General features: G+C 39.9%; 3 protein-coding genes across 5 annotated transcripts; 1 reads left to right on the forward strand and 2 right to left on the reverse strand.

The window, feature by feature from the left end:
* Positions 1-3,040: 3,040 nt before the first annotated feature.
* Positions 3,041-6,443, reverse strand: LOC143845397 (putative caffeoyl-CoA O-methyltransferase At4g26220). 2 transcript variants are annotated; one of them, XM_077353719.1, is made up of 6 exons: positions 6,399-6,443; positions 4,812-4,913; positions 4,617-4,696; positions 4,171-4,315; positions 3,727-3,858; positions 3,041-3,590 (listed from the first exon to the last, which is right to left on the reverse strand). In XM_077353719.1, exons 2-6 carry the CDS (start codon positions 4,902-4,904, stop codon positions 3,285-3,287), a joined length of 756 nt encoding a protein of 251 aa, XP_077209834.1. In that variant the 5' UTR covers positions 4,905-4,913; positions 6,399-6,443; the 3' UTR covers positions 3,041-3,284. The 2 variants fall into 2 exon arrangements, with proteins under 2 accessions (XP_077209834.1, XP_077209835.1); XM_077353720.1 differs by lacking the exon at positions 6,399-6,443 and adding an exon at positions 6,296-6,386.
* Positions 6,444-10,769: 4,326 nt separating this feature from the next.
* LOC143891919 (uncharacterized) lies at positions 10,770-13,391 on the forward strand. Its single transcript, XM_077396414.1, has 6 exons — positions 10,770-11,108; positions 11,417-11,497; positions 11,607-11,743; positions 11,864-12,209; positions 12,504-12,627; positions 12,736-13,391. Exons 1-6 carry the CDS (start codon positions 10,770-10,772, stop codon positions 13,389-13,391), a joined length of 1,683 nt encoding a protein of 560 aa, XP_077252529.1.
* Positions 13,392-16,482: 3,091 nt separating this feature from the next.
* On the reverse strand, positions 16,483-20,397 carry LOC143846143 (putative caffeoyl-CoA O-methyltransferase At4g26220). 2 transcript variants are annotated; one of them, XM_077354562.1, is made up of 6 exons: positions 20,241-20,397; positions 18,060-18,128; positions 17,878-17,957; positions 17,431-17,575; positions 17,136-17,267; positions 16,483-16,999 (listed from the first exon to the last, which is right to left on the reverse strand). In XM_077354562.1, exons 2-6 carry the CDS (start codon positions 18,117-18,119, stop codon positions 16,709-16,711), a joined length of 708 nt encoding a protein of 235 aa, XP_077210677.1. In that variant the 5' UTR covers positions 18,120-18,128; positions 20,241-20,397; the 3' UTR covers positions 16,483-16,708. The 2 variants fall into 2 exon arrangements, with proteins under 2 accessions (XP_077210677.1, XP_077210678.1); XM_077354563.1 differs by lacking the exon at positions 20,241-20,397 and adding an exon at positions 18,477-18,880.
* Between the last annotated feature and the right edge of the window lie 4,620 nt (positions 20,398-25,017).

Consider the following 25,017-nt stretch of genomic DNA (forward strand, 5'->3'; position numbering starts at 1 on the left):
CCCCCCCCCCCCCCCCCCCCAACAAAAAAGTCTCTAGCCTGCCCTGTCAAATTCCCCTTTAATGGATGGAGAGAGTATAGAAAAAGAGTAACCCCAAACAAAACCCCTATCGTCTGGCTGTAGGTATGTATTATAAAAGTAGAAAACTGCATAGACAGACAAACGCCCATTGACTATACACAAAACTGCATAGGCATAATAATGATATACCTATTGACTCATATACGCTCTTTCACATGTGTATATAAGTCATACAAAGATTGTAATCCCTCTCAAAACCCATGACTAACCTACACCATACTAATACTATACTGTATGTAAGTCGTAAACAAACTACTCTCCACACTCCCTCTCAATTTGGCACATTGGATCGTACACCATCAATTTACGAATCAGAAAACCATGTAGAGCTCAAGTCATGGCCTCTGTGACTTTGTAGATGTGCAAACTGAATCTGTGGAAGTGAAATCAATCCTTTGGAATAACACAGACAAATGCACCCTAGGTAAGGATATTGTTGGATGCAAATGGCTCAATAAATTGAAAGAGAAACCATAGAATGGTACAAAGTCGGAATTGTTGCAAATAACCAGATGGTAATATAGAAAGGTACAAAGTCAGAGATATCGCAAAAGGTTATACTCAGCAATATGTTTGTGACTATGATGAGACATTCAGTCTAATAGACAAAGAGTACCACTATATGCACTTATGCAAGCACCTCGTGCCTAGTTTGATGGATTAATTATATCATGCTCACATAATATGTCATTGTAAGGAGTAAATCTGACAACTCCTTGCTCATCATCTTGATAAATCTATTTTCCTATTTTTTTGGTGCATCCAAATGGACCCTTAGGTAAACCACACAATCTTTGCAGAGGGAGGAGTTCTAGCAAGGAGACACTTGTCTCCTCTCCTTTATGTAACTCAAATCTATTTGCATAATTGCCCATTGAATGTACACAAAACTGCATAGGCATAATAATGAAATACCTCATTGATTCATCTACGCCAGTTCACATGCGTATATAAGTCATATACAAAGATTATAATCCCTCTCAAACCCCATGACTAACATACACCATACTAATACAGTAGTAATACTATGGTGTATGTAAGTCATAAAGAAACTACTCTCCACACTCCCTCTCAAACTGGCACATTGGGTCATACAGCATCAATTTACGAATCAGAAATCGTGTAGAGCTCAAATCATGGCCTCTGTGACTAGTCTGCTAACTAATGTGCAAACTGAAAATATGAAAGTGAAATCAATCCTTTGGAATAACATAGACAAATGCATCCTAGTTAAGGATATTGTTGGATGCAAATGGTTCTGTAAATTGAAAGAGAAACTATATAGTACCGTAGAATGTTACAAAGTCAGAATTGTCGCAAAGAAACAGATAGTAATGTAGAGTATAGAAAGGTACAAAGTCAGTATTATTGCAAAAGGTTAAACTGAGTAACATGTTTGTGACTATGATGAGACATTCAGTCTAATAGTCAAGAGTACCACTATATGCACTAACGCAGGCACCACAAGCCTGCTTTGAAGGATTAATTATATCACGCTCTCATAAAATGTCATTGTAAAGGAGTAAATCTGATAACTTGTTCATCATGTATCCTTAACGTATGGTATCAGGGGCAGAGCCTGGAATTTACACTTGTGGGGCCGGACTAATTTGCATTGGTCACTGGGGAGGGGGGGGGGGGGAGGAAGGCTATATGTCCATCCGCCCCTGTATGGTATTGATTCTAGTGTTGTTGTTGATATTATAATAATTGGAAGCGACTCTGTAGAAATTAGACGAGTAAAAGTGAGCTTAAAATCAGAATTCAACGTGAAAGATCTTGGCGAGATATGGTACATTCTAGGTTTAGAGATTGATCACACCAAGGAAGGAGTAATATTGAGCTAACGAATGTTCACAACAGATCTCCTTAACAAGTTCAATATGATGAATTGCATACCAATCAACACTCTAGCTATTAGCAGTAAAAAGAATTTAGGATGAGAAGAAGAAAGGATAAAAGATCCCTTCATGTACAGGATCTTGGTGATTTCTCTTCAGTATTTTATGTTGACAAGATAAAAAATCATATATGCTGTGAATCAGTTCTGTTAGTTAGTATTTACATGAATCCACAAAGGAGATTTTATAGGCAGAAAAGAGAGTTTTGAAGTACATCAAAGGAACAATAAGCTATAGGATGTTTTATGAGAAGTGTAGGCACAAGAGTCACAATTGCAGAATACTCAGACACTCGCTTATTGAACAGGGGACCCCAATGTAAGAAATCCATTGCCAGATCCACTGAAGAGGCAAAATACAAGGCCATGACATCCATTACAGCTGAGCACACATATATGAGACACTTGCTAAAAGGAGCTATATATTGTTTCAGACTCACATACTCTGTATTGTGACAATCAATGTGCAATCAAAATATCATAGAATTCTATATCTTATGCCAGGACCAGCCAAATTGAGATAAATGTTCTATTTGTTCGTGAAAAGGTAGAAAGTGGAGAAGTGATGTACTGACATTTACCAAGTGAGGACCAAGTGGTAGATATATTCTCAAAGGGACAGACTATAGTCACCATTTTCATCTACTTGAAAAGATGAATATGTTCAGAATAACACTTCAGCTTTAGGGGGAGTGTTCAGAGAGAACATTATAGTAGTCGTTAAGGGTATTCTTGTCAATATGCATGTCATTAGTATATAATGTGGTTAAGATACAGTAAGAGAATACATACAAACCGCGTGAATTTTGTGGCATTTACCACCTCTCTTCTTCCCCACTTCATCCTTGTTTTTCTTTAATTTTTCCACAGAACGCATAGTACCTACAAGTGCCCACAAGTACCCATATCATCCCGCTCACCTGATATTTATTGGAAATCTTTTTTTTCAATGGTATTTATTGGAAATCTTTCACCAACACTCTCTTCCAAGTTCCCCTTTGCAGCCTCCACACTTCTCCAACTTCAATTTTCACTAATTTATTTGCATTTATTTTCTACTTTCCCTTATTTATATGTATTTATTTTCTACCCACTAATCATTTCAAAGTAAAAAGTTACAATTCTCAAGCAAAAACAACATAGTCCAATCTCTTACACCCTAATATTGAATCAAGTACAAGCTCCAAACTACATTTCTCAAGCAAAAAACACCTTATTCCAATCTCTTACATACTAATATTGATTCAAGTACAAGCTCCTTGTCAAAGTTCAAGTCTCTTAGAGTGAATTTAGCTATAAAAGTCTAAACCAGCCAAAAACATAGGTCAAGTCTGCAGACAGTAACTCCATCGCCTAGAGGAATATGAGATAAATGAATGCGAGGGTCTGCTGCCAAGGATTTGTTAAGCTCAATCGTGTGAGACCAGACGAATTTCCTTTCCTTAGGAACTAAAGGTTCGGGCAGGGCTACCGATCCTCCCCAGAGTGTGTTATCATAGAGAATGAGCCCACCAACCCTTACAAGTTTCACCAACCTCTCATGATAATTCCAATAGTTAGCCTTGTCTGCATCGACATAGGCAAAGTCGAAAGAACCTTCATTATCTGTCTGCAACCAGACCAAAAGGTCCAAAACCAACATAAAGTCAAAGCATGTGGATAAAAATAAGTGTGGAAGCATGAGTATGTAATAAAGTACATAGATACTTCATTTTGTAAGAAATATTGGGAGAGATAATACTTACATTTTCCAACAGTTTATCAAGAAATGGGAGTGCAGGAGACTCAATGAAGTCGATTTTGTGTTCAACACCAGCCTTTCTGATAATTGGAAGTCCTATCTCATATGATTCGCGATTCATGTCTATGGCTGTGATCTGCACAATATTTTTGTGTCACTCATGGGTGGATAGTTATATAGATTGACCGAAACAACACACACACACACACATATTATGAGAGAGAGAGAGAGAGAGAGAGAGAGAGAGAGAGAGAGAGAGAGAGAGAGAGAGAGAGAGAGAGAGAGAGGGAGGGAGGGAGGGAGGGAGGGAGGGAGGGAGGGAGGGAGGGAGGGAGAGAGGGAGGAGAGAGAGAGGGAGGGAGGGAGGGAGAGAGAGAGAGAGAGAGAGAGAGAGAGAGAGAGAGAGAGAGAGAGAGAGAGAGAGAGAGAGAGAGAGAGAGAGAGAGACTTTTCCATCATCAGGTATGTTAAGGGCTGTGAGTAGGAGAGAGTATCCTGTGAAAACCCCAATCTCGATTGTCTTCTTCGCATTGATGAGATTCAAGAGCAAGGCCATTAAGGGTCCTTGATCAGGTGCAGTAGCCATTAAACCCCTATAGAGATTTGCAAGATCTTGAACATGTCATTATAGTTCATGATTTCAAAATATTAAGAGTAGCAGTACAAAATCATGATATTAGTCGGAAGAGTGTATTGGTATGCTTTTCATGCCATATCATATTGTTATCTATATTTTGACATCATTTTTAACAAAGATGCCTGATTAGTTTTATTTTGGCTGATAGCTTAGCTAGTTGTCATGTTTGATGAAAATTAGGAGAGAAATGGAATGAAATTTATTTATCTTTGACCGTAAAATCAACTTATAGGGGAGATAGTGATGAGGTAAATTACCATGGGTGGCTGGCTGTAGCATCTCTTATCTCCTTGAGAGCCTCTGGCTCTCTTGGGTATATACTTGTCTTCAAGATATACTACTCAAATGAATTTAAGAGCAACATAAGAAAACCAATGAATATCAAGGCATGAAAACAAAGAACATCAGAGAAGGAACATAACCCATGATAAGAGATGCAACAGGGAGAGTACCTCATACAGCTCATTGCTCTGCAACAGTCCCTTGCTAGGTTCTGAAACTTTCTTGGCAGCGGCCTCTTCCATTGCTTTAAAAGCCTCCTCCATTGCTTTCAACTACGTAGCAGAAGGATTTCAATTGTTGGAAAATCAATTCCACATTCCATTTAATCACAAAATTTAGAGTTTGACCCTTGGGCAATAGGTATAAGGCTTGCAAACATTGAGGTCAGACATACATGATCTAACCACAGTTGTGATCCAAATTGATGTAGGAAAGAAAGAAACAATCATGACAAGAATTCTTACATAAGCCATTGTCACTATTTCAGCAGCATTGTGTTCTTTACTGAGTGTCAAAGGTAAAATTACAGGAAACATACAGAACATAGGTATCATCTACTGGGAAAGGGTCATGTACTTTGAGTTCTATGGGTGGGTGTGAGTGTATAAATGGTACTCACAAATCTGAGATTGGTGCAGCTGTTGTTTGCTCCCGTTGATGCAATCTTTATTGCCATATTGATAAAATTTGTCATTTATAAAAAAAACCCCATCTCCACCTTTCGATGATTGCTGGTATGCCCATCAATCTAACTATGCCATTGATGACCCACATTTTGTTGATCAGATATGCAAAATGTCTTGCTAGGCCACATGAGCACATAAAATTCTAACAGCTTTCCAGCTATTGTTTCATATACTGGATCACTTTGTAAAATCCTAAACATGCTTCTTAAATCAATCCTCGACATAAAGGGTGTGTTTTGGTACACGCAAGCGCACCCAAATTGTATACATGTTTCTTGAATGATTACTGAGTGGTATCAAGTTATCTTAGCAGTTGTCACTGATCTATAGTTCTGTACAAACAAGAAATTAAAATAAATAAATCGGGTCTCAGATTACATGTGTACCGAGATTTAGACCATCTGTTCTCCCTGCTTCTAAACATTGTTACAATCAGATGGAGTGTTTGATCAATGTGTTTGTTTGTTTTTTTTGGTGCATATTGAGTGTGGATGATTGACATGTGAGATTGTTTGACTTGTGAGATGTAGCCCATGAACTTGATGGATGATCCAATCACCATAGGTATACAGGTAGAGTGTTACATGACTAAATGGGTCACACTTTGGGTAAAATAAATCAGTTTAGATATTCGCTACTTTTAGATTTTGCTCTCTAGTTGTTTAGTATAAGTAGGACTCTTAGAGATTAAGGGTTATCTAGATTAGGGGTTTTCTATAAATAACATGTACTAAGCATTCTTTAAATCAATGAAAAAACTTGTTCCAGAAAGTGTGTCTTTGAGCAAAAAAGAGGATTGATCATTCCCTCGAAGTGGATCAAGAGGCTGATCTTCCCTCTAAGAAGATCAAATCTGTTGCGAAACAATTCGGGTTCTTTAACATAGACACAGATGACTGGTTTTGAATAAGAAATGATGTCACAAATCAAAAGATGAATGATGACAGGATAAAGATAGAAAACCATACAAAATTCAAGCTGCTTTAATCTCATCCAAATTACTTCAAGGAAGAGAACCCAAAAAAAAAGAAAAAAACTGTATTCTGAGAGAGCGAGGGAGAGGTAACGTACCTAAAATGAAAACTTGTATTCTGAGCTGTTCGCAATTCTTTTTTTGTTAACGGGCCTTAATGTTACTGTACGAATCACACCATAGGATAATCCAAACCATGGACGGCTTGGATCATCCTATGTTGTGGACGGTACGCTTCAATTTGAAAAATATCAGTGGGGCCTACGATTGGGCCTTAATGTTAGTGTACGGCCAACTCCATAGGATTATCCAAACCATGGACGGCTTGGATCATCCTATGTTGTGGACGGGCCTTAATGTTACTCTACGACCAACTCCATAGAATGATCCAAACCATTCATTTGATGGGCCAACCCTTTTGGGGGCACAACCCATTTACGTTATGGCCCATCAAATGGACGGCTCGGATCATCCTATGGTCTGGACGGTACACTTCATTTTCAAAAATATGGGTGGGGCCTAAATTGGGCCTTAATGTTACTGTACGAACCACACCATAGGATGATCCAAACCATGGACGGCTTGGATCACCCTATGTTGTGGACGGTACGCTTCAATTTGAAAAAATATCGGTGGGGCCTACGATTTGAAAAAATATCGGTGGGGTCTACGATTGGGCCTTAATGTTAGTGTACGACCAACTCCATAGGATTATCCAAACCATGGACAGCTTGGATCGTCCTATGTTGTGGACGGGCCTTAATGTTACTTTACGACCAACTCCATAGAATGATCCAAACCATTCATTTGATGGGCCACAATGTAAATAGGCTGTGCCCCAAAAATCATTTCCATAGGATGATCACAACCCTACAATCTATAGAGGTTGCATAAGATGTAGTTTCTATTTAGATCGGATGGCTAGGATCAGCCTATGGAAATGATATTTTGGGACGCAACCTATTTACGTTTATGGCTCATCAAATGGATGGTTTGGATTATCCTATGGTATGGTATGGGCGGGGCCTACGTTGTTCAAAGATGGACCCACCATTCCTGTTGTGTGTGTGTGGAGAGAGAGAGAGAGAGAGAGAGAGAGGGGTCAAATGGTGGGAAAGTGACAATACGTTAAATCCTATCGTTTAACGTTACCCAGCCGTCGCGCGGGGGGGGGGGGGGGGGGGGGGGAGAGGAGAACCGTGTTGCGTTTGTACAAAAACCTGAAAACTAATCTTTGGTTGGCAGTTGGCCGAAGCCAATGCACTATTTATTTTGGGAAATGATATTTACGCCCCTTTTATCACCAGGGACACCCATTTGCCAGTGTACTTTGCAATCAAAGCCTCTGAATTTTTCAGACATAAAGTACATGAGCCCCCTTTCTACCATTGATACACTGACGCTGGGTGTCCCTGGTGATGAAAAGGGGCATAAATATCACTTCCCTTTATTTTTTGTCCGAGCTTTTGGTCAACCAATGCACTTTGATTTTATTTTTGCCCAGTTGGTGATGTAAAGGTGATGTAAAGTTGGATTTTTTTTTTAATTTTAAACCTTATTTTAACTTTCCAACTTTGGATCCCTAGTTTTTCTACGTTTATTTTAAAAACTTTGAATCTCTAGGGTGCCTTAAGCTTGAGTATGACTATGGGAATTTCGCTTGCCCGGAATTTATTTAGGCTCTGTTCACTTATTTTCCCCGGAAAGGAAAGGAAAGGATTTTGTTTTCCTTTCCTTTCCAGGTGACATGGCATAAGGAAAAGGAACACAAGGAAACTGTCAAGGAAAAGGCTTCGTTTTCCTTTGAAAGCCTCTTTCTGATATTTTTAATCGGAAACCAAATCTCAAGTTACAGGGAAAAAGTCAATTTCCACGTCATTTGCAGCTTTTAAATAAGAAATTCCACATATGATAATATTTTTCCCTGGAAAAGAAGTGAACACATAAATTCTGTCTTGTCAGGGAAAAAAAAGGCTGTTTTCCAGGGAAAACAGCACCGGGGAAAAGAAGTGAGTTCACTTGTTTTCCCGGGAAAGGAAAAGAAAATGTTTCCCAGGAATCTGACGTGGCATTAGAAAAAGAAATCCAGGGAATCTGTGCAGGAAAAGATTTCTCTGGACTGTTTCTAGACTGTTCACTTGCGCAGGAAAAGATTTCCAGGGAAACTGCTTGCCCTTCTTTTTGCACTAGTTTCCCAAGGAAACGAAATCCGTGTGTTTTTGGTCGGAAATGAAATTCCTAAAGGGGGGGAAATGGGCTTTTCCATGTCATTTTTTGACTTTTTGCAATCGAAGTTTACACTAGCCCAAGATCCACAACCAAAATAGAAGAGAGCCATAATAAAAAGATGCACTTCTGCATATATTATAGAAGAACAACATACAAGATAAGAACAATCAAAAGAAGAAAGCTTCAAAACATATATGAGGGTGAAATCCGTCTATTTATTGTATTTGTAGTGCCTTGCTTATGTTTTTGAAATTACAGATGCATTTCTCATTGAGTTTGTTAGAATAAGCCTATGGGCATTTTAGTCATTGTACAAATATTTTAGTATATAAATAAATGAGTGAGGGGGAGATACCTCAACTCACTTTTTTCATTCTCTCTCAACATTGTATCAGAGCCATAGGGTTTCTGATCCCTAACCCTAACCCTAGCCCTAGCCTCCATCTTCTTCATCAACCCAACCCTAATCCCTTCAACCCTAATCCGTCCTCCACCCCACGCCGCCTCCTCTCCTCCATTCCCCACTACAGTAACCCGCTACAGTACCGCTACAGTAACCGCTACAGTACCTCCCCCAACCCTTTCCCTCTTCAAATTAGCCCCTTATCTCCTTTTCTCTTCGCTTTCCCGACAACCATATTTTGGCTTAATCTTACATAAAACCCTATTTTTCTATTTTCCCTTTGATGTGTTAAATTTGTCTCTTTTATCTTCATCTCGTGCATCTTCTTAGCTTCTCTATGGGTTCATATATGCACTTGTCCTTCGCTTGTGTGATCGTCCTATGAGTTTCTCTGTTGATTAGTTGGTTTTATCATCCATCATCTCCACTTCTACTCGTTGTAGCCGTTGGTGGTGGTCTCTCTGTTTGTCGACATTTGTTGTCCTGGTGGATCTTCCTGTTATTGTTGATCCCTCTATGACCACTGAGTAGACTTGGCAAACGGGCGGACCGGGCCGGGTCAAAATGACCCAAAATTTTTTACGGGTCATTGAGCTTGGACTTGCACCCGGCCCGTACGGGCTGGGTCGACCCGCTGGTCACCCGGATTTTTGACGTATTTTTTTAAGATTTTTTTTGTATAGGGATTCGCTAGCCACCTTCGTTGTGGCTACTTGTCGGCTTGTCGCCTATCCTTTGCTGCAAAGATCGGCAGAAGTACGATTTGCGCAAAGGTGGCTAGCAATAAATAATAGCAATATATAATAATCATGCGGGTACTAAGTTTTAAATGAAAAATTATGGAAAAATGGAAGCAGAGTAAAAAAATTACTAAAAAAATACCAAAAGAAGGTATTAAAATATGGCAATTACCAAAAAAACTACAAAGAAAATTAAAAAATTATGACAATTACGGGAAAAAAGGCCAAAATAAAACTTTTGTACTTCTCTACGGGTACCCGCGGGTCCACCCGGCCCGGCCCAGTTTTGACGGGCCGGGTGGACCCGCCGGTCAATTTCAAACAGGTCACAGATTGGTGACCCGGACCCGGAATTTACTGGAGGGCTGGGTGGACCCGCGGGTCCGGGTCACTTTTTGCCAGGTCTACCACTGAGGTCAATGCTTCTACCACACCCTCGACTCCTTCTTTGTCTTCTACCTTGGCACCTGTAGACAACTCTTACCCACAACTGAACATTGCTAAGTTTGATGAAACCAACTACTTACCCTGTAAGGTTGTGATTGAGACATATCTTCTTGGACGGGGTAAGGTACGTTTTCTAAGTGAGGATCCTCCTTCACCTAAGGATCCCATGTATACTCGCTAGGAACGGGAAGATGCGTTGATTCAGAGTCTTTTATGGCAGAGCATGACTCTTGACATTTATTCTACTCTGATCCTCCTCCCGACTGCGAAGGAGATCTGAGATCACACTGCCGTGACTTATTCTAGGGTTGAGAACCTCACTTGTATCTGTTCCACTTACTCTGAGTGGATGCGCCTTCGTCGTGGTGATATGTTTCTTGAGGCTCACTATGGGAAGTTCATTTCCTTATGTCAGCAGCTTGACGTTTTTCTTCCCCTCACATCTGATGTTAATGTTCTCCGGCGTCAACGAGAACAAATTCGAGTGGTGCACTACCTTGAGAGCCTAGGCCCCTAGTTTACTTACCTGTGCCATCAGATTCTTGGTTCTGACAACATTCTGTCGTTGCGCAAGGCCTACTCTTGTGCTCAGCAGTGCGTTGGCGAGACCGCAACCTGCACTTCCTCTGACAGTTCTGCTCTTGCGGCATATGACGGAGGTAGTGGTACTCGTCTTCCCCGGGGAGGTGGTTCTTTTTCGCGCGCCCGTGGACGTGGTGGCGGCCGTGTTGGGAGTGGGCGTGGCCGTCCTTATTGCACCCATTGCCAACACGATGGCCACGTTATTGAGACTTGCTACACACTGCACCCAGAACTTCACCCGCCTCGATCTGCTCACCTCAGCACTATTGGCCATTCTGATACAGTTGTTTCTGCTCCTATCTCTTCTTCTGCTGATGACTCATTCACCTTTACGAGGGCAGACTATGAGGAGCTACAATGCCTTCGACAGAGTGCCTCCCAGGCCACAACAGGCTTCGCTCAGCCAGGTAGTTCACCTACGACATTACTTTCTAACTTTGGGTCCTAGATCATTAACTCAGGAGCCTCAAACCATATGACTGGTAACTCATCACAACTCTTTTCTTTTCGCTCATTTCCATCTGATTTTCAGTCCATTACTTTAGCTGATGGTTCCATTACACCTGGTATTAGTACCACTTTTCCTTCATCTAATCTTCCTCTTTATTCTGTCTTGTGTGCCCCTAAGTCTCCATTTACTTTATTGTCTGTTAGCCAAATTACGAAAAACCTTGCTTGCTCTATCTCATTCTATCATTCTTACTGTCTTTTTCAGGATCTTTCGACTGGGAGGACGATTGGATCGGGTCGTGAGGTGGATAGCCTGTACCGTCTTGACCGCAGCCCCTCTTCATTAGTTTTACATAGTTCAGGATGCCTTTTAGTGGCACTGTCGGCTGGGTCACCTTTCACTTCAGCGCCTCCGGCAGACATCTTTAGTTCCTGCTTCTATCTCTCATTTTCAGTGTCGGTCTTATGAACTCGGGAAGAATCACAGAGTGTCTTTCCCTTCCCGAGTTGTTAGTAGAGTCGATAGTTTATTTCAGCTAGTTCATTCAGATTTATGGGGACCTTCTAGGGTCGCGTCAAATAATGGTTTCAGGTATTTTGTCATTTTTATTGATGATTACTCACGTATGACTTGGCTGTATTTATTGAAAGACTGCTCTCAGGTCTTCTCAGCTTTTAAAAAATTTCACGATGAAATAAAAAATCAATTTAGTTGTAGTATTAAATGCCTTCGTACTGATAATGCTCGTGAATTTTTCTCTATTATTGATGGTTTTCAAGACTATCTCTCCTCTCATGGCATTATCCATCAATCATCCTGTGCATACACCTCGCAGCAGAATGGTGTCGCCGAAAGGAAACTGCGTTATCTCCTTGAGGTGGCTCGTACTCTCCTCTTTCAGATTCAGGTTCCTAAATTCTTTTGGTCTGACGCCATTCTCACTGCACGTTTTCTGCCAAATCGTCTTCCGTCTTCCGTGCTAAATGGTGATTCTCCGTTCCACAACATATACCCACATCAGGATCCATTCCCACTTATGCCCTGTGTCTTTGGCTGCGTATGTTTTGTCCATCATTTGGGTCCTGCCCGCGATAAACTAGATCCTCGTTCAGAACGATGTATCTTTCTGGGATACTCTAATACCCATAAAGGATATCGTTGCTACAGTCCACATCTGCGCCGATAGTATGTTTCAGCTGATGTCGCATTTTTTGAATCCGAATCATTCTTTGGTTCTACCTCAGTTCCTTCAGCTCCTAGGATGGAACCTGAGGTGTCCATTTCTCTCCCTGACCTTTCGACCATCTCTCTTGCTTCTTTAGAACCCTCTTCTGCTTGCCCTCTTGGTCAGGTTGACTCTCGTGTTCCCAGAGTGGATCGCCCACCTACTAAGTTCCAGTATCGACGTCGTCAGCAGCAGGCACAGCATCCTCACCAGACAAATCGTCCTCACGGGCAGAGATCTCCTTATCGCAGTCAATAATGGCTAGCATCTTCACTAGTTAGATGTGAAGAATGCTTTTTTGCATGGCGACCTCCTTGAAGAGGTGTATATGGAGCAACCTCCAAGTTATGTTGCTCAGGGGGGTTGTCCTCATCAATCTGTCGCCTCAGAAAATCAATATATGGGTTGAAGCAGTCTCTACGTGCATGGTTTGACAGATTTAGTGAGGCAGTTATGATGTTTGGCCTCAAACAATGTGCCGTGGATCATTCAGTATTCAGTTATCAGTCCTCAACAGGTTGCATTATGTTGATTGTATATGTCGATGACATCATTATTACAGGCAGTGACTTAGGGGGGATTCGGAAACTGAAAGCCTTCTTGCAAAAAGAGTTTACCACAAAGGACTTGGGACATCTAAGATATTTTCTTGGAATAGAAGTTGGGTACTCCTCTAGTGGTTTATCTCTATCACAGAGGAAGTATGTTCTGAATTTGTTAGAAGAGACAGGAAATCTTGGTGTGAAGCCTGTAGCTGCACCCATGGATCCAAATGTGAAACTTGTTCCAGAAGATGGTGATTTGTTGAAGGATCCAGGTAGGTATAGAAGGCTTGTGGGCAAGCTTATATACCTTACTGTTACTCGTCCTGATATATCCTATGCCGTTGGGGTAGTCAGCCAGTACATGACCTCTCCTCGTACTTCACATTGGAATGCAGTGGTTCAAATCCTCAAATATCTGAAGGGTGCGCCAGGAAAGGGATTACTGTTCAAACGGCATGGTCATACATGAATTGAGGGGTTCTCAGATGCTGATTGGGCTAGATCTCCTGCTGATAGGAGATCGACTACCGGGTATTGTACCTTTGTGGGAGGTAACCTGGTTTCATGGAAAAGTAAAAAATAGGACGTCATTGCAAAATCAAGTGCACAAGCAGAATACAAAGCCATGACGCATTCTACTACTGAGATTCTTTGGTTGAGATCACTCCTTTCTGAGATTGGCATTGTGTTTCCTTCGCCTTCACAGTTATATTGTGACAACATGGCAGTCATCTATATTGCAACAAATCCAGTCTTCCATGAGCGAACAAAGCACATCGAAGTCGACTGTCATTTCATCCGTCAGAGAATCCAGAAAGGAGAGATACATGCTATATTTACCCGTTCTGCAGAACAGTTGGTTGATATGTTCACAAAGCCATTAAATAAATCAAAGCTGAGTGACATTTGTAACAAGCTAGGAATGTATAACTTATACATTCCAGCTTGAGGGGGAGTGTTAGAATAAGCCTATGGGCATTTTAGTCATTGTACAAATATTTTAGTATATAAATAAATGAGTGAGGGGGAGATACCTCAACTCACTTTTCTCATTCTCTCTCAACAGTGTTGTTTGCTGGTTCTGATATGGGATAGTTTTAGAGTTTTGATTGTTTTGAGTATCATAGACAAATTTTTTCTCATCAGAGGATTTAAGGGCTTCTTTTCAACTCAACATTTGTTCGCTTCCATTTTTAGACTTTTGGCTCTCAGTATTATAGAAGACATCTTGTTGAAGAGGAGGAGTTCTCTCATATTTTTTTTCCGCTGTTTCTTCTTTTATAAACTTCTTTGTCTTGACCCCCTTTCAGTATTGCAGAAGACATCTTGTATATTGAAAAGACAGATTTCTGCTCTTTTTATAGAGCATTAGACGTCTATTCATTAAGGGAAACGTCCCTTCAAGACATTTCTTGGATTGATTTGAATAATGACCATTCGATCGAAACTCTTTGTGATTTAAGTGCTTTGAATCATCCACAAAGTATCCCTTGTGTTTGAAAATCATCCATAACTGTTGGGAAGCAAAAGACATGAAAAAATGTTGAAAAACAGAAGTGAAAAGCCATGTCCATTTTCTCCCAACGGATAGATTTTCGAACATCCGCGGTCGACAGGGCTACCGTGGTCGACTGTCAACATGCTTTTGGACTTTTTATTTTTTTTCCGATCCAAAGAACCGCGGTCGCCCTCCTACACCTTTTTAGAAATTGTTTATGTTTCCAGTAACCAATCCACGGTCGCCCGAGAACCCTCGGTCGACCGGCTCTGGTTGAAAATTGTTTTTTCTAATTTAAATATAACTCGTGAAAATTCATTTAGCATTTTGAAAAATCTCTAACAAAGTCGACCCCCTATGTGTCTCTCTCTCCTCTTTCTCTCTCTAACTCAGAGGAGAGAGAAAGACAAATGGGGGTTGATTTATCACTGCCCTACTTATATCATGCTCTCATAAAATGTCATTGTAAAGGAGTAAATCTGATAGCTCCTTGTTCATCATGTACCCTTAACGTATGCTATCAGGGGCGGAGCCAGGAATTTACACTCGGGGGGCCGGACTAATTTGCATTGGTCACTGGGGGGCAGGCTATATGTCCCTCCGCCCCTGTATGTTATTGATTCTAGTATTGTTGTTGATATTATAATAATTGGAAGCGACTCTGTAGAAATTAGAAGAGTAAAAGTGAGCTTAAAATCAGAATTCGACGTGAAAGATCTTGGCGAGATATGGTACATTTTAGGTTTAGAGATTGACCACACCAAGGAAGGAGTAATATTGAGCTAACGAATGTTCACAACAGATCTCCTTAACAAAGTTCAATACGATGAATTGCAAACCAATCAACACTCTAGAAGTAAAAACGAATGTAGGAAGAGGAGAAGAAAGGATAAAAGATCTCATCATGTACATGATCTTGCTGATTTCTCTTCAGTATTTTATGTTGACAAGATAAAAAATCACATATGCTGTGAATCAGGACTGTTAGTATTTACATGAATCCACAAAGGAGATTTTATAGGCAGAAAAGAGAGTTTTGAGGTACATCAAAGGAACAATAACCTATACGATGTTTTATGAGAAGTGCAGCACAAGAGTCATAATTGTAGAATACTCAGACCCACGCTTATTGAACAGGGGACCCCAAAGTAAGAAGAAAAAAAAGTCCGTTGCCAGATCCACTGCAGAGGCAAAATACAAGGCCATGACATCCATTACAGCTGAGCACACACATGCGGGACACTTCTCATAGAATTCTATATCTTATACCAGTACCAGCCACATTGAGATAAATGTTGTCTTTGTTCTTGAGAAGGTAGAAAGTGGAGAAGTGATGTAGTGACATTTACAAAGTGAGGACCAAGTGAGTGATATATTCTCAAAGAGACTGACTATAGTCACCATTTTCATCTACTTGAAAAGACGAAAATGTTCAGAATAACAATTCAGCTTGAGGGGGAGTGTTGAGAGAGAACATTATATTAGTCATTAAGGGTATTCTTGTCATTATGCATGTCATTAGTATATAATGTGATTAAGATATAGTAAGAGAACACATACAAACCGTGCGAATTTTTTGGGCATTTACCACCTCTTTTTCCACAGTACCCACAAGTTCGGAAGTCACTGCTAACACTATAAATTTCTCAGTTAGTGCATTTCCTAGGTGTGCCATATCATCCCTCTCTCCTGATATTTATTGGAAATCGTGTTTTTTTCAATGGTATTTATTGGAAATCTTTCACCAACACTCTCTTCCAAGTTCCCCTTTGCAGCCTCCACACTTCTCCAACTTCAATTTTCACTAATTTATTTGCATTTATTTTCTACTTTCCCTAATATATATATATATATATATATATATATATATATATATATATATATATATATATACACACTAGTAAAAAACCCAAAGAACTGTACGGACCTCATAGGTTGATCCAAACTGTCCATGTGATGGAACACAACATAAATAGGTTGGGCCCGTAAAATCATTTCCATAGGCTGATCCTAGCCCTCCAATCTCTAGTGGTTTATTTATTTAATTTCTACCCACTAATCATTTAAAAGTAAAAAACTACATTTCTCAAGCAAAAACAGCATAGTCCAATCTCTTACACCCTAATATTGAATCAAGTACAAGCTCCAAACTACATATTTCAAGCAAAAAACACCTTATTCCAATCTCTTACATGCTAATATTGATTCAAGTACAAGCTCCTTGTCCAAGTTCAAGTCTCTTTGAGTGGATTTAGCTACAAAAGTTTAAAACGAGCCAAAAGCATAGGTTAATGGAGGCGCCTGCAGACAGTAACTCCATCGCCTAGAGGAATATGAGATAAATGAACGTGAGGGTCTGCTGCCAGGGATTTGTTAAGCTCAATCATGTGAGACCAGGCGTATTTCATTTCCTCTGGAACTAAAGGCTCAGGCAGGGCTACCGATCCTCCCCAGAGTGTGTTATCATAGAGAATGAGCCCACCAACCCTTACAAGTTTCATCAACCTCTCATGATAATTCCAATAGTTAACCTTGTCTGCATCGACATAGGCAAAGTCGAAAGAACCTTCATTATCTGTCTGCAACCAGACCAAAAGGTCCAAAACGAACATAAAGTCAAAGCATGTGGATGAAAAGAAGTGTGGAAGCATGAGTATGTAATAAAGTACATAGATACTTCATTATGTATGAAATATTGGGAGAGATTATACTTACATTTTCCAACAATTTATCAAGAAATGGGAGTGCAGGAGACTCAATAAAGTTGATTTTGTGTTCAACACCAGCCTTTCTGATAATTGGAAGTCCTATCTCATATGATTTGCGATTCATGTCTATGGCTGTGATCTGCACAATATTTTTGGGTCACTGATGGGTAGATAGTTATATAGATTGACTGAAACAACACACACACACACACACATTGAGAGAGAGAGAGAGAGAGAGAGAGAGAGAGAGAGAGAGAGAGAGAGAGAGAGAGAGAGAGAGAGAGAGAGAGAGAGAGAGAGACTTTTCCATCATCAGGTAAGCTAAGGGCTGTGAGTAGGAGAGAGTATCCTGTGAAAACCCCAATCTCGATTGTCTTCTTCGCATTGATGAGATTCAAGAGCAAGGCCATTAAGGGTCCTTGATCAGGTGCAGTAGCCATTAAACCCCTATAGAGATTTGCAAGATCTTGAACATGTCATTATAGTTCATGATTTCAAAATATTAAGAGTAGCAGTACAAAATCATGATATTAGTCGGGAAGAGTGTATTGGTATGCTTTTCATGCCATATCATATTGTTATCTATAATTTGACACCATTTTTGACAAAGATGCCTGATTAGTTTTATTTTGGATGATAGCTTAGCTAGTTGTCATGTTTGATAAAAATTAGGAGAGAAATGGAATGAAATTTATTTATCTTTGACTGTAAGAATAACTTATAGGGGAGATAGTGATGAGGTAAATTACCATGGGTGGATGGCCGTAGCATCTCTTATCTCCTTGAGAGCCTCTGGCTCTCTTGGGTATACACTGGTCTCCAAGATATACTACCCAAATGAATTTAAGAGCAACATAAGAAAACCAATGAATATCAAGGCATGAAAACAAAGAACACTAACCCATGATAAGAGACTCAACAGGGAGAGTACCTCATACAGCTCGTTGCTCTGCAACAGTCCCTTGACTTTCTTGGCATCGGCCTCTTCCATTGCTTTCAACTACATAGCAGAAGGATTTCAATTGTTGGAAAATCAATTCCAAATTCTATTTAATCAGAGAATTTATCGAGTTTGACCCTTGGGCAATAGGTGTAAGGGTTGCAAACATTGAGGTCAGACATACATGATCTAACCACACTTGTGATCCAATTTGATGTAGGAAAGAAAGAAATAATCATGACAAGAATTCTTACATAAGCCATTGTCACCATTTCAGCAGCATTGTGTTCTTTATAGTGTGTCAAAGGTAAAATTACAGGAAACATACAGAACATAGGTATCATCTACTGGAAAGGGTCATGTATTTTGTGTTCTATGGGTGGGTGTGAGTGTATAAATGGTACTCACAAATCAGAGATTGGTGTAGCTGTTGTTTGCTCCCGTTGATGCAATCTGGTTACTGCCATATTGATAAAATTTGTCATCTTTTTGAAAAAAAACCCCATCTCCACCTTTCGATGATTGCTGGTATGTCCATCAATCTAAACTATGCCATTGATGACCCACTTTTCTTGATCGGATATGCAAAATGTCTTGCTAGGCCACATAAACACATACAATTCTAACAGTTTTCCAGCTATTGTTTCATATAGTGGATCACTTTGTAAAATCCCAAACACGCTTCTTAAATCAATCCTCGACATAAAGGGTGTGTTTTGGTACATGCAAGCGCACCCAAATTGTATACATGTTTCTTGAATGATTACTGAGTGGTATCAAGTTATCTTAGCAGTTGTCACTGCTCTATGGTTCTGTGCAAACAAGAAACATAAATAAATAAAGGTCAGTGATATTTCCCTGCCCTAAATAAATCGGGTCTCTTATTTCATGTGTACCAGGATTTGGACCATCTTTTTTTTTTTTGAAAGTTAGCATGAATCTCCTAATTGCTAATTATCTGTTCTCCCTGCTTCTAAACATTGTTACAATCAGACGGAGTGTTTGATCAATGTTTTTTTTTTGTTGGGTGCGTATTGAGTGTGGATGATTGACATGTGAGATTGTTTGACTGGTGAGATGTAGCCCATGAACTGGATGGATGATCCAATCACCATGGCGATACAAGTAGAGTGTTACATGACTAAAAATGTCACACTTTGGGTAAAATAAATCAGGTTAGTTATTTGTTATTTTTAGATTTTGCTCTCTAGTTGTTTAGTATAGGTAGGACTCTTAGGGGCCGTTTGGATAAGAGGATTTTAGAATCAGGGATTTCTTCAAAATTGTAGCTAAGAGACGAGAAGAAGTGGACCAGCCGTCGTTTTTGACTTCTCACCCTTCTTTCCATCAGCAAGAGAGTAGTAGATCCTCCCAAATTTCCATGTTTTAGAAATCTTAGGACGTGGGAGAGATTTTTAAAACCTGAATTTCTCACTTAAAATCCAAGCAACTCCTCATGAACCCTCTTTCGCACTGTTTTCAAACTAAAAACTTAGATTCTAAAATCCGCATATCCAAACAGCCCCTTAGAGATTAAGGGTTATCTAGATTAGGGGTTTTCTATAAATAACATGTACTTAGCATTTCTTAAATCAATGAAAAACTTGTTCCAGAAAGTGTGTTTTTGAACAGAACAGAGGATTGATCCTTCCCTCGAAGTGGATCAAGAGGCTGATCTTCCCTCTAAGAAAGAAGATCAAATCTGTTGCGAAACAATTCGGGTTCTTTAACATAGAGACAGAGGACTGGTTTTGAATAAGAAATGATGTCACAAATCAAAAGATGAATAATGACAGGATAAAGATAGAAAAACATACAAAATACAAGCTGCTTTAATTTAATCTCATCCAAATTACTTCAAGGAAGACAACCCAAAAAAAAAAAAAACCCTGTGTTAGACCAGCGAGAGCTGATCTCACTCTTTTAGTCAATTTTCTTTTCGAATACCAACAGACCTAAAGTTCTAAACAGTTGGGCCCTTTTTGTTTGGGGTTTTGAGAAGCGATTGTAAGTCCAAGACTGATTATTGGACGACTCACAATCGGTTCTCAAAACCCCAAACAAACATGACCCAAGAAGAAAACGAGATATAGGCATGAAAACAGGCTCTGGATTAACAATGATATGAGAGAGAGAGAGAGAGAGAGAGAGAGAGAGAGAGAAGTAACGTACCTAAAATGAAACTTGTATTCAGAGCTGTATGGGAGTAGCGATTAAAGCAGACATTTTATACTTGTTTAGTACACGCCAATCACAGTAAGAAAGAAAGAAAAATAGTGAAGCGTACTTAGCGGTCGGAATCCCTTGTTTTTTTGGTAAAATGAAGAACCTTGTTGCGTTTTCTTGTGGGACTAACCCTCACTTGTTTCTTCACCACATGTGGACTAGTGGGGTGCAAGTGAAGGTGTCAAACGTCACGGCCCAGGGGTCATGGCCCACTTCAGTTGTGCCGTGGAACGCTTTCAGTGACTGAAGCATCTTTGGTGGACCGAACCTTTAATCTATCTTTAACCACAGTAGCCAGTCGGCTACTCGGCTGAAGTCAATCCAATATTTATTTGAAAAAAGTAGGGAATGCGTGCTGATGTTCGGAGAAATTACAGATTGCGTGCACCTTTTAAAACAAGAACAAAAAATGGGCTAATCTTCAAAATCAGGTGGGAAAAAGACCTTGATACCCTTCTGACATCGATAGAGTCCTCTTTTTTCACTGCTGCCTATTAAATTGGTGCGCTTCACGAGGCTTCTTTTGGTTCGTTTGAATGTATATTTGAACAGACAGAACCTTGGGTTCGTTTCTATCTTGGCCTACGAAAATAACTAGAGACGGATGGATGCTTGACAAGTTTTGAAAAACTTTTTGGAACGCTGACTTTATTGAATACTTTTTGGAACACTGCCGTTATCTTTTCTCACTTCTCTTGGTAACGTTATTGAATACGTTTCTTTTGGGTTAGAATATTTTCCCTTCTCTTTTAGTCCTCATTGTTTACGCCGCTAGCGGACCTACTTTTGGCTTAAAATCTTTTCGCTTCTCTTTTGGTCCTCATTATTTACGCCGCCGGCGTAAGGTGGGTACACCGGCGTACCTACTTTTGGCTTAGAATCTTTTCCCTTCTCTTTTGGTCCTCATTATTTATGCCGCTGGCGTACCCATTATTTCCGCCGGCGTACCCACTTTTGGCTTAGAATCTTTTCCCTTCTCTTTTGGTCCTCATTATTAAATTTTCGCTTACACCCTATTTCTGCCGGCGTACCCCTCCATTATTTCCGCCGGCGTACCCATGAATTTCGCCGGTGTACCCTTGAATTCTGCTGGTGTACACCCTATTTCCGCCGACGTACCCCTTAATATTCCGACGGCGTACTTTAGAATCCGGCGACGTTCTCAGCCAAAAGAGACGTGAGAAATAATAAAATATTCAATAACGTAACATCTGTCGGTTCAAATAGACATTCAAACGAACTAAAAGAAGCCTCGTGAAGCGCGCCAATTAATAGGCAATAGTGAAAAAGGAGGACTCTGTTGATGTCAGAAGGGTATCAAGGTATTTTTCCCACCCAATTTTGAAGATTAGCCTATTTTTGTTTCTTGTTTTAAAAGGTGCCTGCAATCCGTAATTTCTCCGAACATCAGCTCCATTCCGTACTTTTCTCTATTTATGTTTTGTCCGATTGAGTTTTGGGTCAGCCAATGCACTTGATTTTATTTTTGCCCAGTTGGTGAAGTAAAGTTGGATTTTTTTAATTTTAAACCTTAGGGAAAAATACACTTAGAGTTTTGGGTCACACATTCAACTTAACCCCTAATGTTTAAAAAGTTAAATAGACCCCCTGTGGTTTCAATTTGTATAAGGTAGGCCCTCTCTTTCGTAACACGATCAACGCTAATGAAGACCCCATACACCCCTCCAAACCCCATACCTGAATCCAAACACTACCAAAAACTCAGTGGGCCCACATTATTTAGATGATCCAAAGCGTTCATTTGATGGGCCCTGACATAGATAGGGTGTGCCCAAAAAATCAGCTCCATAGGATCATCCTAATCCTTCAATCTGTGGACGAACCGTCAACTGAGGGGGTCTACCTTACACAAATTGAAACCAGAGGCTACTTGTAACTTTTTAAACATTAGGGGTTAAGTTGAATGTGTCAGAAACCACAGGGGGTCAAAGTGTATTTTTCCCTAAACCTTATTTTAACTTTCCAACTTTGGATCTCCTATTTTTCTACGTTTATTTTAAAAACTTTGAATCTCTTATCCGTTTGGTTGCCGGATTTTTTTTTGTTCTTTCCAATGTTTGGTTGACCGGACTATGGTGGGAAAAAAAAATGCTTTGTTTGATTGCTTGAACTGTTGGGAAGAAACAAAAAAATTCTTCTGCAAGCTTATTTTTGGTTCCTGGGAGTATTTTTTTTTCTAGGGTAGGGTTTCGTGCCGGGTTATTTTGGTTCCTGGGATTATTTTAGGCCTAGCAACCAAACGTGGGTTTCCTGCGGAAATTCCACAAAAGTTCCAAGAACCAAAAAAATTCCAGCAACCAAACGGACTAGGGTGCCTTAAGCTCGAGCATGACTATGGGAATTTTGTTTCCCTAGAATTTATCTAGGAACCTGGGTGATACATTAAACTTTTATTAATATAAAAAAAAATTACAAAACAGGGCAGTGAGCCATGCCTCTGACCCACCAAGATACAAGGAAAAAGAAAAAAAAACCGTTTACCACTATAAGAATAATTACAACTATATTGAGAAGAGAAAAGTGTTTCTGTGCACGTAGGCCGTAGGGAGTTCCCTGCGCATAAGTGGCTTAAAAAGCCACCGATTGGTCGCTTTTTGTGGACCCGTCATACGAAACAATCGGTGGCCTTTTAAGCCACTTGGACCGATGGGCGAGTCTACATGAAATGGGTCACTATGGACCAATGCCAAAATTGAATCTCCATGGGCAAGACAACCCTCTCGGGCACGCACTCCAAGGGTCCGAGAATACACCTCAATAGATTGAAGCACCTCAACTGAGTAGAGTAGCTACTATTCCAGGCACGCACCCCAAGGGTCCGGGGCATATACCTAACGGACTGAAGCACCTCAACTGAAAAATTTTTTAGAAAAAAATTGGAAAAAAATAAGATAGAGAACAACAACAACTAGCGGCTTAAGGACAAGAATTAGTGGCAAACATCAAAGAACTTACGAAACCTTGTGAGAAATTAGATGGTGTGCAAAATATAGTGGTGTAAGTATCAATAATGGGGTGATAAAATGAAGAGGGGTGCCAATAACAATAGCAAGAGATGTGATTTCTCTAAAGCTTGAAAGGGAAAATCTAAAAATGGAAAGATGAGTGCAGATATCAATTCAAGGGTAGATATAATTTATAAAAGGCAAACAATGGAGTACAGATTCCAATTTCCTCCTTCCACGTATGAGAAAGCACTTGGCATTTTGGGGTAATAAAAAAAAACTTGAATGGAAAACAATGAAGCTAAGAGAGTGCAAATACGAAGACTCTTTAAAAGAGAAGGGGTGTATGGACTAAAGATCAGGGATGATAAATTTTCACCCTTTTGTTTTATTTCTCTACTCCTTCTTGACCAAAGGGCTCATTCACTTTCTTTTCCTGGGCTGGGAAAGGTTTGAGCATGACCAGGAACGAGATAGGAGAAGGGTATGGCTCCCGTTACCGGCACTCTGAAACCTATTCCGGATTCCATAGCCGGTGACGGTAATGTCGATGGCGAGTTCTCATGCCTACAATACCGAAGCTAACAAAGATAGCACAACCAGGAAGGATGGGCTGCAGCCTAAGTGCATCATTGCTACAGTTTCACAAGAAGAACATGGAAAGAAGGAGAAGACAAAGGGAACTTGGTCCTGGAGGAAGAGAAGAGATTGGTGTGAGATGCCACAAGGTATTTGTAGGCGGGTCTAAGAAAGAAGTACACATGGAAAAAGGGTTTATATCAGGCCAAGGGGATCGCTTGCTCTGATACCATGTAAAATAATGAAGATTTTATTAATCTTTTTTGTTACAATACAATCAGCCCTAATAGTGCTTATATAACAAAGAAAGATTAATATAATAATAGAAAGAGATTATCCTAATCTGATTCACTTGCCTAATCTAATCCAAATACTTAATCTAACCCAATCAACCTACAAATCAAATCTTAGAAGGAAGATTTGATATTATTCTAAAATCCAACCAACTTGCTTAATCTAAACCAAGATAATCCAACGGTCTAGATCTGACAAATCTTAATAGGGATCTTATTCCAAAGAATCAAATTACCACCTCTTGGGGCAGGTAACATATTCTTGAACTTTCCCTCTCTAATTCCACTCCAGTGTAAATTTCTCCACCTTGATTCCGTTCTTTATTTTTAACCAAATGTCCAAATAGGGAAGAATTGGAATCAGATCCCAATTCCAACACCTAATTCCGACAATACAAACGCACCCTAAAGTATAAAAGCAAATGGAATCAATGTTGAAGAATTGGCACCGGGTGGAATTAAAGGGGGGGGAAATCTGAACGTCGGCCATTCAATTAGAGTGTGGAATTGGGTATCTCATCAACTATATAAATGTCTTGTAAAATCAATTGTCAATGTGTTCTTGGCACAACCAACCCTAAAAGGATTCCTTTGGATCCGACGGCTTAGGTCAATTGATCGTGGTATAAGTAGTGGCAATGGGCCTAGATAGTCGGATTGATCAATAGGGTCCTAATCCCTCGGATCCTATTGAGAGCATCCAAGATTTTTCAAATTCCATGTTGCAGCCCCTCATTTTTAACTATCAAATTTCGTTTGTAAACATCGGCCATTCATAAATTCATAAAATGTGAATGGCTGATTGTGATGCACTATTGATTGATTAAGTGTCCAGTGCGTCACTTAGGCCCTACTTGTTTAAGATTATGAGAACCGATTGCGAGT

Source organism: Tasmannia lanceolata, unplaced genomic scaffold, assembly GCF_043159265.1.
Source record: "Tasmannia lanceolata isolate RefF3 unplaced genomic scaffold, GAP_Taslan_0.1 ptg000015l, whole genome shotgun sequence".
Taxonomy (NCBI): Eukaryota; Viridiplantae; Streptophyta; class Magnoliopsida; order Canellales; family Winteraceae; genus Tasmannia; species Tasmannia lanceolata.